General features: G+C 44.2%; 1 protein-coding gene across 6 annotated transcripts in view; it reads right to left on the bottom strand.

Moving 5' to 3' along the window:
* Window positions 1-13,262, bottom strand: part of smoc1 (SPARC related modular calcium binding 1) — a 247,025-nt gene that overhangs the window by 123,575 nt on the left and 110,188 nt on the right. For all 6 annotated transcript variants that reach the window (XM_043698112.1, XM_043698113.1, XM_043698114.1 and 3 more), the window contains one exon: window positions 7,004-7,193. In XM_043698112.1, coding sequence (XP_043554047.1) covers window positions 7,004-7,193 — 190 coding nt within the window. The remainder of the gene's footprint in view (window positions 1-7,003; window positions 7,194-13,262) is intronic.

The following is a 13,262-nucleotide window of genomic DNA, read 5'->3' as shown; positions in this document are numbered from 1 at the left end:
ATGTTCATAAGATCCCAAATAGATAACCTGGAAGTGCAGAAGATGTTTTCTCTTGTGGGGGTGTTCAGAACTAGAGGACCCTGTTTAAACTTGAGGGCCACCATTTTAGGACACAGACGAGCTTTTTCATCAAATATCTCCCAGAGGCTTATGAGACCTTTGAACACTGTGCTTCAGGAGGTGGTGGAGGCAGGGGTCATTGAATATTGTGAAGGTGGAGATTGATATATTCTTGCTAGGTGAGGGAATCAATGGTTATCAGGGAGAGGCAGGAATGTGGCACTTGAAACACAAACAGATTACCCATGATCATATTCGATGTCCATGCAGGCTCGAGGACAGATCAGCTTGCTCCCTATTTTGTACTTTCCAGTGGCTCACCATATAACTGTGACTTTCATCCATTCACAGGTCCCTTCTGGCTTCTAGGTTACTTGGTGCAAATTTTCAGTGCATTGCCATCCCAAATCTAAAACAGAAAGAACTTGCAAATTCCTGAACCTTACCAGCCCTTATTATTTAAAGAATCTAAGTAACATATTAACCAATCCACTCCATGCATTGTGGATATGTATCCACTTTCCACAGTGGTGCAACTGGATGAGGCTGTGACTAAAATGCTCATTACTGGGCTGAAGTTTCTTCTAACTAGTACAATGCCTTCTGCCTGATCTTTATCACTATCTTCCAGACCTTCCATGTCTTGTATAGTTTTGAAAATCTTACTATTCCATTTAGGACAATTATTGCATGATAATGTTTTGAGTCACATCTAAAATAACTGTTGAATGCAACTCAGGCTTTCCTTGTGTTGATTCTCATGCTCTTGTTCCCTAATTTCTCTGTGTGATACTTGCCAAGGGTATCACGTGAGCCACGCACATGTGACTAAAACTGTCCCCCTTGTTCTCCTGGCCACCCCCTTCCCTTAAGGTCTGTGAATGAAGGCAGTGGGATGACTGTGGCCCACTCCCTCAAGTGACCTGCCAACACTGTTCCTCGCAACCCAGCTCCCAACTGGTTGACACATCTCCCTGATCTTGACTGTCCTCCCCCCTCCAGACTCTTCCCAACACAGATGAAGGACAGTCCATGACCCCCTCCCAGGAACACTGGAACACGCCATGTGCAACGCCATCCCCAACCAGACACAGGACAGGGCACAGGATGCTTGCCAAGTGCATACTGGTAGGCACCAGGTGAATGCCTTCTGAGAGAGCAATGCTGTAGGGCTGGGTCCACTTGTGTAATGGCTTCCTTTCCCTGTGTAGTACCTGTACCCAATGCAGCCATTCACTGCTGGCTGCTGGTGCGCCCTCCCAGACCAGTCTACACCTGCATGCCTCCCTGAAAGCAGAGTGCCAATGCCTGTGGTGGAAGGGTACCTGCAGCTGGTGCTGGGGAGCTTTATATGGCTAGGTTGGGCTGATAATAAGCTGTTTAACAATTGCCCGTAGTGTTAGGTGCATTAGTCAGGGGTAAATGTAGGGGAATGGGTCTGGTGGGTTGCTCTTCGGAGGGTCGGTGTGGACTTGTTGGGCCGAAGGGCCTGTTTCCACACTGTAGGGAATCTAATCTAATCTAATCATGTAAAAACTTGCCATTGGTTAGTAAGAATCCTACCACACCACTTGAGAAAAGTGGACAAGATACAGAGAAGTGGCCTTACTGTTGAGACAAGCCTTGCTGAACATCTCACGCAATCCTACTGCTCACCTCTCCAAAGCCCATATCATTAAAATCCTGATAAGATCTTAGCCTTAGATCCAAATCTTCACATTTAGCCAAGAATCCTCTCCTAACAATGTCAATTCAAATCCAAGCCAATTGGTTTCTGGTTATCTGACTATGCCAATTGCCAATGCAAGACATGGCAGGATTGGGTAAGGCATGCTTGCCAAGTGCATTCTGGAACTTTCTTTTTTTTCATTTTTTTTTCTTTTTCTGTCTTTTGCAGGTGTCGGACACAGTGAAAACTAACAAGTGTGTAAATCTGTATTTATATCCCACCACCAGGAAGAAAGAAAACACCCGAGGGGCCAGTGACAAGCAGTGCCCTTCTCAAAGGGCAATGCTGTATGATCATGGAAACAGTTTATTAACTATTCAGTCTTACAGCTCCTTCCACGCACCCGTTTCCCTTTTAAATCTACCCAGTCAATTAGTGAATCAACTAACCCCAAATACCTGCTTAGCTAATTGCTCATTCTCCTCTGCTGACAGACCACAAACCGAGATTTTGTGGTGCAGTTAACTGCTCTCAGAGATGTGGAATAATATCCCTCAACAGCTGGGTTAGAAAATACCTACATGCCACAAATGTAGAGTTTGAATTAATGCAATAGTGTGAAATAAGTGGTTTCAGCCATTTTACATGAGTGTGCTTAAATCAAAACTATCCCAAGGTGTACTTTGCGTTATTCATGCTTTTGTTCTGCAGAATTAACTGCCTCAAGTCTGCTGGTCATTTCATTTTGGGAGAAGAACATTAATTCCCCTCCTGCTTACTGCTCTCCTGAAGCACTGATGCTTTCTGGTTTAAAGGTCCTTATGTCCCAGCAGCCTGACATTTCCATAGCTCTTGACAACGACTATGGGACAGCCTTGGAAATCAAGTTCAAACCCACCCTTGATGCACTGCCACACAAGCACAACTGATTACTGGATAACCACAGGCAGTGACAATCCTTGCTGATCTCCCCAGTATCCCTAGACTGACAGCACAGAGGCTAACTGTAGTGATTCCTGTCGCAATCTCAGCACTGACCATCCTGATCTATGTGAAAGGGAAGGCATAATTTCTTACCCTTAGTGGCACTCAAGTAACGTAACTTGAGTCGTCCCAGATCAGTTAATACACAGATTACATCCAGATTAAAACACTGTCTGCTTTGTCCCAACCATCCAACTTAGCCTTGGAACAGCTGTGTCTCTTTTACCCATGTAAATATTTTCTTTTTTATTACACCAGCTCTCCTCTTTGAAAGAGCATACTAATTTAGCGGCGATCTGAGTTGAATTGCGCTGTGGAATTACACTAACTAGGGAAACACTTGAGTCTGTCCCAAATTCATTTCACACCGAGCCCCCATTGTCTGCAGAGAGAGAGGAGATTTTCATTTTGAGGTCAATTCAAACCTCGATCTCAGAGGTGACAGGATAATGTTCTAACCCTGAGTGTCACCCAGTCTCTCTCTATTTATGCTGCTTGATAAAAGACTTTTGTGATGCAACGTCTTTCTCACTGGCTGTCCAGCCATTGGAGCTACTGTTGGAATAGTGCTTCAAGTTTATCATGCTGAGATATGACAGTGCTGAAGAATGAAGCAACTCTACTTTGTGCACAGGCTCAATACTGAGCTTTGTTAAAGTGGGTGAGGTTTAAAATGGTAGACTCAAAAGTTTGAGCTCCCCTGCCTAGTTATGACAAAGCAGCCCAATCTATTCCAGTACTGTCAGCTTTTTTAGCTTTTAACATAACCACAAACCACTGCGACTGACAGATAAAACAATATTTTCATAATGGATCCAAAGTCATGTCAGAGCAGACTGTCTCGAAGTGCCACTGTTGGTAATGTACATCAAATTTTGGCTCAAATTAAAAGAGCATTTCTCTCAGAAAGAAAAGTACTAGTGCTAATATTGCACATTATGCATGTATATGCACGCACACATTCATATGCACACTTGTACTCACATAGACAACACACACACACACATCCAGTAAAAGACTAAGAAATATTGGAAATTCTGAAATTGATCCTACTGGTAAAATAAAACCTTAGATGCCACTGTTGCCGAAACCAGTTTTATTTTGATCAGCTAGTCTGCGAAAATGCCTCTTTGTAAAGACATAGCTAATCTTCTGCAAGGTCATTCTTTAAGGCTCCTGCACTTGGCCAGTCACTCCCACGATAAGATTCTCAGAGAAGACAGTGCTGTAAACAAAGTCTCTCTGCTCGAGTGTTAATGAGCATTTATGTTCTCAATAATAATGGAGAGGTGAATCTGTAAATTATCTTGGGCATTCTAACCTGCACAAGCACTGTCAAAGGTGCCCCACTCTTAATGAACTTAAAACAAGTTGAGCACCACCTCCATGTTCTGGGACATCTCAACTGCCATTCCATAGCTTAGAACGGCCATGTCAATACTGAAACCTTAATAAATCACTGAGCTATCACTGATTTTGTATGACAAGCATTCTTCTGGGAGACAATCTAGAATTCCTCAGTCTTGGCTAATATCCCATCTGACAGTCTTTCCCAGTTTATTCAAACCCTCAGCAGTGACAGGCTTTCCCCAAATGTCCAATGAAATGTCCCCTTTCCCTTTATCAAATTCCTTTCCCTGACCCCTGGATGGCATTGGCCTGTGTTTTATGAGTTTCCCCATGCATCAACTATATTTCTGCATGATAACCCAGCAATTATCCTCAATGCGTGGATCATATTACCAAGTTTCACCAGGTTATTTGACTGCAGTGTGCCTGGCAACTAAGCAAATCTCATCCTTGCCCACCGTCCACATACACATTCATTCACATGGACGCATCATACATACTCAGACACTCTGTCAGAATGGGAACTTTGCTTTTTTCTCGCTTTTGCCTTTGTCTAGCCTAGAAGCAGTCACAATTACCACAGACAAGATTAGCATCAATCTGAACATTGGGCTATCCAAACCTGTATGATCTAGCCATTCACTGCATCTGCTAATTACTCATCAAGGTAGCTGTAAGGGATATTCCTACGATATAGTGGGCGATGCCTAACAATCAGTAAATGTAATGACAGAATCTGTTCGTTGGCTGGCCGTTACGTCATTAAGCGCAGAAACCAACAGAGACATTAACAATCATCAAATTAATCACTATCTTTCCAACATAACGGGCCATTCGCGGAAGAGATTGCTTCAACTTTCAATCAGTGAAAACAAATGCAACTGTGCAAGCAGCCAGTAAAGGTTAAGGCAACTCATAACACTGGCACATCCTCTCCTGTGAGATCTCAGGCATCGTCACTGGGTCCACTTTTGCTCGGCATTTATATAATTGATTCGGATGAGAATATAAGAGGCGTGTTAGGTAAATTAGCAGATGACACCAAAATTGGCAGTATAGTGGGCACTGAAGAAGCTTATCTAAGATTACAAAGACATCTTGATCAACTGGATCAATGCGCTGAGGAGTGGTAGTTGGAGTTTAATTTGGGTAAATCAAGGTACTGTATTGCATTTTGGTAATACTAACATGGACGGGACTAATACAATTAATGGCAGGGCCCAGGGTAATGTTGGAGAACAAACAGACCTAGGGATTCAGGTACAAATTCCTTTGAAATTTGTGTTACAAAGTGCCTTCATTGCTCAGACCTCTGAGTATAGGAGTTGGGATGACATGTTGAGGTTGTACAGGTCTTTGTTGAGTCCTCTTCTGGAGTACTGTGTTCAGTTCTGTCGCTCTGTTATAGGAAGGATATTGTTAAGCTGGAGAGGGTTCAGAAAAGATATACCAGGATGATGCCAAGGTTTGAGGTATAAAAATACACTGGAAAGACTGGGACTTAATCCACTGAAGCTTAAGAAGTTGAGAGGTGACCTTATTGAGGTTTATAGAACATCAGTGGCATATATTAGGTGAATGACAAGGGTATTTTCCTTAGGGTGGGAGAGTTCTAACCTACAGGGCATATTTTTTAAGGTGAGAGGAGAAAGGTTTTAAAAAGATATTAGGGGCAACTCTTTTTTACACAGAGATTGGTTCGTATGTGGAATGAACTGCCAGAGAAAGTGGTGGATGCAGGTACAGTTACAATGTTTAAATGACATTTGGATAAGTTCATGAATAGGAAAGGTTTGGAGGGATATGGGCCAAGCACAGCAGGTGGGGCTAGCTTAGTTTGGGAACATAGTCGGCATGGACTGGTTGGACTGAAGGGTCTGGTTCCATGCTGTGTGACTATGACAGTATCTCACATAACAACCCACAGCCTGTTTCCAGGAACTCGCACTCCTGTCCACGTATCTCGTGCCAGTCACCAAACTCCTGTCCAGGTAACTCATGTATGTTTTTCCTGGTTATTGAGAGCTGGGGAAATCACAGTGATGGAAATCTGTGTGTCTGAACAACCAATTCTTCAGTACAAATGGGAAGGAAGTGCCAGATCAAAAGCAAATTCACCCGTCCCTTCCAGTACAACACAACTCATTAAAGCATTCTAATGCCTCATGTTGGTGTGGTGCAAATTTGATACAGGTGTTAGTTTTAACATGAAGAAACCACATCCAACCTTCAACTGCCTTCAACAGAAAAAGGCAGGGCAGATAAAGATAAACTACTCCCACTGGTTGTAGAGTCTCGAACTAGGGGGCACAGTGTGCGAATGTAGAGCCAGACTGTTCAGAAGATATGTTAGGAGGCACAAACTCAGGAAAATGTCGATTTCCCTGCTCCTCGGATGCTGCCTGACCTGCTGTGCTTTTCCAGCACCACACTCTTGACTCTAATCTCCAGCATCTGCAGTACTCACTTTTGCCTGTATCTCCTGAACAGTCGGGAACTCTTGTCCACAAACAGCAGTTGGATGCTGGGTCAGTTGTCAGTTTTAAATCCGAGATAGAACCATTTTTTGGTGAGGGGAGTGATTCAGAGATATGGGCCAAAGGCAGGTTTATTGAGTTAGACCACAGGCCATCAATGAATGGCAGAACAGGGTCAAGGGGTTGAATGGTGTACTCCTGTTCCTATGTCCCTGCGCCATTCAGTGTTTTAGTCGTAATTTATGTTTCATGCATGAAGAGAGGGTGTCAAAGACTTTAAAGAACGTCAGCAATCCTGGCTCCTGTGGGAGAGAATTGATAAGCATAACAACCTCTCGAGGGTCCGATGAGAAACCTGGAGCCGCTCCAGATGGGACCAGATCCAGCTCCAACATTTTAATTTTTTTTAAACAAACCATCTCCGCCCTTTCTGAGGTAGGCCGGAGCCTCGGGCTGCACTCACCGGGCGGACGTTCCAGGAATGGGGCGGCCAATGTCCACCAGGACGCACCAGCAGTACCCAGTCGACTGATGGCATTGCACGGGTTTGTAGAGGCCCCCCCCAGCGCACTCAGGAATGAAGATGCCATCTCGGGGATACTGCCGGCTTTCCTCCAGAGCGGTCTGCCTCTCTTGGTCGCAGGAAGGCTTTTCTATTTGGAAGAAGCAGGGAGAGAGAAAGCGAGAGAGAGAAAACGCTCAATAAACGTGCTTTGATTTCTCTGACCCAAACCGCAACCCCACCCCACCCCCAACCAAGCTCAACAGAGGTTTACTTTCCAGCTACCAGTCTTAATCTTATTTCAGTGCTTTCGGCCAAATAGCTTTCATATCAGAGTAATTTACTCTCTCCCCCTCCCAGAGGTTATCACATGTTGCTGGCTCATACGCAGTGCGTTGGGTCCAAGAGGAATGGGTCCGTTGTTTTTCGTGTTGTTAACTGACACAGTTCCGGAGGCTTTGGCTGTCATGTGCCTACCAGGCCCAAGAGCAGAAACGAATGGCAGAAATATGAACTCCCTCCCTCCACCTGTACAGGATGAATTGCTCAAACTAACGGCACTTTTTTTTAATATAAACTGGGGAACTTATTTCTTTTGCCCGCAAGTTCGAAAATCATAGAATCCCTACAGTGTGTTAATAGGCCCTTCGGCCCAACAAGTCCACACTGATCCTCTGAAGACCAGTCCACCTACACCCATTCCCCTACCCTATTACTTTATATCCCATCCCTGTATTTCATACGGCTAATCCACCTAGTCTGTACATCACTGGACATTATGGGCAATTTAGCATGGGCCAATCCACCTAACCTGCACATCTATGGATTGTGGGAGGAAACTGGAGTGAACCCACACAGACACAGGGAGAACGTGCAAACTCCACACAGACAATTGGCCGAGGCTGGAATTGAACCTGGGTCGCTGGTGATGTGAAACAGCAGTGCTAACCACTGAGCCACCGTGCCACACCAAAAGATGCATAGGTTATGTGGATTGGCCATGGGAAATTGCCCCATTGTGTCCAGAGGCTGGAATTGAACCCAGATCCCTGGGGCTGTGAAGCAGCAGTGCTAGCCACTAAGCCAAAATGCCACAGCGACATCCCTTTGAGGCAGTTTAAGGGAAACATCTCTTGACAGATTCTCTATTGTTCAACTCGATTCTGCACATTTAGGTTTCAAATAGAAACCTGCAAACTGATGATGTTTGGGGTGTGCAGACAGGATTTGACGGGCTTGGGTGAATGCAGGGTCAATGTGTGCTTCCTCTTGATTAAGGGGTATAAAGCGTAGAGAAACCATCGGGGATATAGGGCATCTTCAAAGCCAAATCACTGATAATTGACAAATGCATGTTCAAGACAGTAGGAGCCATGAATTATAACATTAATTGCAATGTTACAATATTCTGCTAGGTTCCAGGAGCTCTGATTAAACTTCCACTGTTTACAGCCCTCTTGTGAAAACAGAAGCCACATAAAGCACTCCTTTCACAGATAAAATATCCATTATAATAAAAATGCTGGAGAGCTTCCAAAGGAAGTGTTGTAAACTGGGAGGGGATCCATTTAATTACTAGTTTCTGATTAATTATGCGTTTTTAATTTGACAGGCAGGAGAACGACTCTGGGGGCCTCATTCACGCTGCAATAATAGAACAGAAAAGAGCCAAAATTGGTGCCGTAACCCAATCCCCATTTGCACTTTGAACAATTGGGATCGTGTCTTTCCAAAACAGCAAAGCAACAAGGCCCTGTTCAGGACTGATCCAAGACAGACTGCGTTCTTACTCATTGTAGTCAGCTCTCCTTACCAAACCTTTCACACCCATGGGACATCTTGTCGCCAATGTATTAGCACACTGACCCTTGCTTTGTAGGCAAATATAAACTCCAATATGTGTCCGGCAAACTCCTAAAGATTTTAAATGAGGTGAATAACCTGTCGATCTCCTTTTGTTGGTTTTATTTGAGGCGAAGTGTTGGCCAGGGAGATACAGGGTTATACAATCTTCCTTGCCTACTTGTGCAGACAGATGCGGCTTAGTGCAACAGAAAGGATGCCAGGGTTAGCCCTCAGGAACATGCTGGCTGGCGAGGTCCACAAAACAGGGAGCTAGAGTTATTTACTCAAGCTGCTCATGAGTGGGCAAGCCATCAAGTGTCACTACGCACTGAGGTTCTACCTAGCCCCGGTGTTGCAAAGGATGGCTCTGGCCTCGTTGAGGCGGAATGCTCTAAGTAGTTGGACTGTTCCCTATCACTTGTCGTTTGTGAAAGAAAACACCTTTGACCATGGGTCCATCAGGGAGTGGTCAGCATATAGCACCCTTGAGACCCTACGGAAAAAAAGTGAGGGTGGATCTTGTCGTGTGGTTCCCTGAGCAGGCTGTCATTTCGCAGAATGCCTCACCACCAGAACTTTCCAACAAGTGCCAAGATGTAGCTTGGCTAGTGGTGAGTAGGGCACTGCCCGTCAGATCCTTCATGCAGACCTGGTCTGTGTGTGACACTGCACACTGCCCGAAAACCAGATGCGCTGATGAAAAGACTGTCACCCATCCCCTTCTGGAATGAGACTTTACAAAGGTGTGGAGTGAGATGAAGTGGTTTTTGTCGAGATTCATCCTGAGCAACTCTGCGACTCAGGAGTCTGTGCTCTATGGTCTGTTCCTGGGGGCACATCAACACAAACATCAACTGTGCCTGGAGGACCATCACCTTGGTGAAAGAGGCTCTTTGGTCTGTCTAAAATGGGTTGTTCTTCCAGAGCAAGGAATTGACTGTGACCGAGTGCTGCAGACTGGCACATTCCAAGGCCCAGGACTACGTGCTGAGGGATGGACTAAGGCTTGGGGCAGGAGCCGCCAAAGCGCAGCGGGGAAAGACCACCGTCTGGTGTCTTTCTGCTGAAGTATAATAAGGTTTCATTCAGTTGCTAGACCCTCTCAGGCCTCTAAATGAACATAGCTTCCTGCATCAGTAGAATGTGCTGATCAGGACACAAGATCTGAGAAATGTCAAAATTCCAATGTTCTGTTTGTTTACTTTTCCTCGGCAAAGACTCATCAGAACTGATTTAGAACATGTCCATGTAAGTATAGTTGATTTCATGAATAAAGTATATTTTTAAAATGATAACAAGTTGCTCCTGATGAGTGGTCAAGTGGTCTTGATGAGTGATGACCTGATGGGCACATTGGAGAGGGCTGAGGGAAGCAGGTAAGGGTAGCTGTGGACTTCCTCAAGCCTGGTCTGGACAACAGGAAATACCGATTATGCTCAATGCAAACAATCTCCATCCTTCCACCAATGGGAGCTGTTTCTCCCTACAATCTACAATTGGCAGGAATTGAGGTGTACAGGTCACGGTTGTTGTACAGAGATGGGGAGCTATGACGGAGTCAACATGAGGGCCTCTGACAGGTAGAGATTGACTTGTAAACAAAATTAATTCGGTTTGAAACATCCACAAGCCAAGGCCCAGACTCCAAACTCAGGGATGAGGGAGGGCTTGGATAAAAATTAGCATCAGCTCAGCCACACATGGCTGAAAAACAATTAAACAAGACCACTTGACCACAAGGCCTATCAGGGAGGCAATGGCCTGGTGATATTGGCACTGAACTATTAATTCAGAGACTCCAGTAATGATCTGGAGACCAAGGTTCAAATCCCGCCATGGCAAATGGTGGAATTTGGATTCAATTAAAGAATTGGAGTCAATCATCTAATGATAACCATGAAAGCAGTAGCACTTATCAATTAAAACCCTTCTGTTTCATTATAATGACCTTCAGGGAAGGAAATCTGCCACCCTTACCTGGTCTGGCCTACATGTGTTTCCACAGACTGCCCTCTGAACGATGGCAAGAATTTCTGGCCTAGCCAATGATGCCCACATTCCATGGTCACCTAACTCCAATGTGCCAACATGCATGCAAAGTGCCAAGAGATGTTCTAGCGCAAGCCAAATTTCTACTCTTGTCTTTAACACAGCTGTACCTGAGGTGTGGGTCATTGAAATAACGCACAGTTATTGGGAGAGAGAAGAAGCTGAGGGAAGAAATTGGAGGAATTTCTGATCTTGGACAGTCCAGTAAATCTATCCCTGTTATATGGCACATCATTCTGGCTTCTTACTGTCTTTCACCAGCTTAACACTGAATCAAGGCCCCATCTGCTGCTCCATTCTGTCTTAGACTTTTCAGGTGTGCTTTAAAGTCCCATCACATTATTGAAAGAAAAGCAGGAGCATGTCTGGGCCTACATTTTTCCACAATCAATAAATGTGTATAAACATGAAGGAGGCTACATCATGCCCAGACTCGCTCTCTGAAGGATCCATCTACCTAGTGCTACCGCCCTACCTTCTCCCAATGGCCCTGAATATTCCTCCTTTTCAGATAATACCCCCCTACGAAGCCCCAACTGAACCTGTCTTCACCACACCTTCCAGCAGCAAATTCCCAGACCCTAGCCACTTGCTCCTCGAAAAGGGTTTGGTCTGTGTCTAAATTGTTTCTTTTCCCAATTATATTAACATTGCGCCCACTTCCCCTTGATCCTTCTCACATTTGGAACAGGTTCTCCCTATCTGCTCAGTCCAGACTGCTCAGGATTTTAAACACCTCTACTAAAGCTCCTCTCAATGTTTTCCAAGGAGAAGAATCCCTGCTTTTCCAATCTATTTGTACAACTTAAGTTCCTCAAACCCTGGAACCAATTCTTTTGAATATATTTTGCACGGTCTCTAATGTCTCCACAACCTTCCTGCAGTGTGGTTTCCCAGAACCGGATACAATGCCCCAGGTGAGGCTGAGTTGGTGTTCTATACAAGCTAAACAGAACGTCCTTGCTTTTATATTCTGTGCCCCTTTGCAATAGAACCTTCATTAACTGCGCAACATCATTTATAAACAAGCCACGTACTCATTCACCTCATTGTTGCCAAGAGGGTTTCACTGAGTGATAAGTAGTTACCACACAACAGTGATCACAATCGAGTAATCAGATTTTTTTTTGGCTGAGTATGTGAAAAATGCCATTTAATGCAAGTTTGCCTTTTCACACTTGAGCTCCCTTCTTTCCCCACATGGAAAATATGGAGAGTTGAAGGAAGCAGGCAGTGGGCCATCAAGGAATGGTATACGACACAGGGGGAGCTAAGTAGGATGGTTAAACATAAACAAAACAAGTGTGCAATGTGATTCTTAAAATCATCATGCTTAAAGTTATAGAGTTGTACAGCACAGAAACAGACCCTTCAGTCCAACTTGTCCATGCTGACCAGATATGCTAAATTAATCTAATCACATTTGCCAGCATTTGGCCCGTATCTCTCTATATCTTTCCTATTCACATACCAATCTACTTGTCAACACTAAAACACTCCTACAACTTTCAACATAGGTTGTTCTGAAGTGGTCATATGACTTACAGTCAAACAGTAATACAGTTTGATAGAACCTAGACATGAGGTAAATATGAAAACCATTGTAAAAGCAGTTTTCACTGGAGTTCAAGGGTCAGGTAATAATTGTGTCTTTTGGGAAGACAATGGTTTTCACTGTTGTTGAGGGTTATTACATTGTTACCCTCTCTTCCCTGATCCAGGCTAAACAGGATTGAACTAATCTGAGCACTGTGCTTGATACCAAGCTGAGCGTCATACCACATATTTCACCAAGTCTTCTGAAATGTTGCTCATCTCTGCCTTTACATGAGTTTACCTCCAATTGAATTCAAGTCACATTATTTTCAAATACAGATGTGATCACTCCAACACCCTCCTTTGTGACCATATATTAATCCACACCCTCCAGAACCTTCCATTTATCCAAAGTGCAGTTTCTCACATCCTACACCCCAATTCTTCCAATGAAACACACTTACAGTTTTCTTCAAAAACTCTCAACAGAGACTTGCTACATCTGCAATCCTCTAAAGCAATAAATTCCCTCCCAATATCTATGGTCCTCCAATGATGGCCTCCTGTGCACTTCAGCCCACTATCAAGTGTCTATCTCCCAGTCGTTCCATCCCTCCATCTAATTCTCTCATCTCATGTCTTCTCCATTGTCTGGTAAAAGCCAATTCAGAATTAAGTTTTGGACCAGTTCTTCAAATTTCTCTCTTTAGTTCTGCTTCTATTCGTCTCCTGAAAAGTGTCTTGAGTTGTCTTGATATTAATGCAAGTTGTTGTTGTTGTGAGACAGAGG

The sequence above is a fragment of the Chiloscyllium plagiosum genome, chromosome 10 (assembly GCF_004010195.1).
Source record: "Chiloscyllium plagiosum isolate BGI_BamShark_2017 chromosome 10, ASM401019v2, whole genome shotgun sequence".
NCBI classification, from domain to species: domain Eukaryota; kingdom Metazoa; phylum Chordata; class Chondrichthyes; order Orectolobiformes; family Hemiscylliidae; genus Chiloscyllium; species Chiloscyllium plagiosum.
Note: the sequence above shows the minus strand (reverse complement) of the source record. Positions and strands in the feature narration are given on the sequence as shown.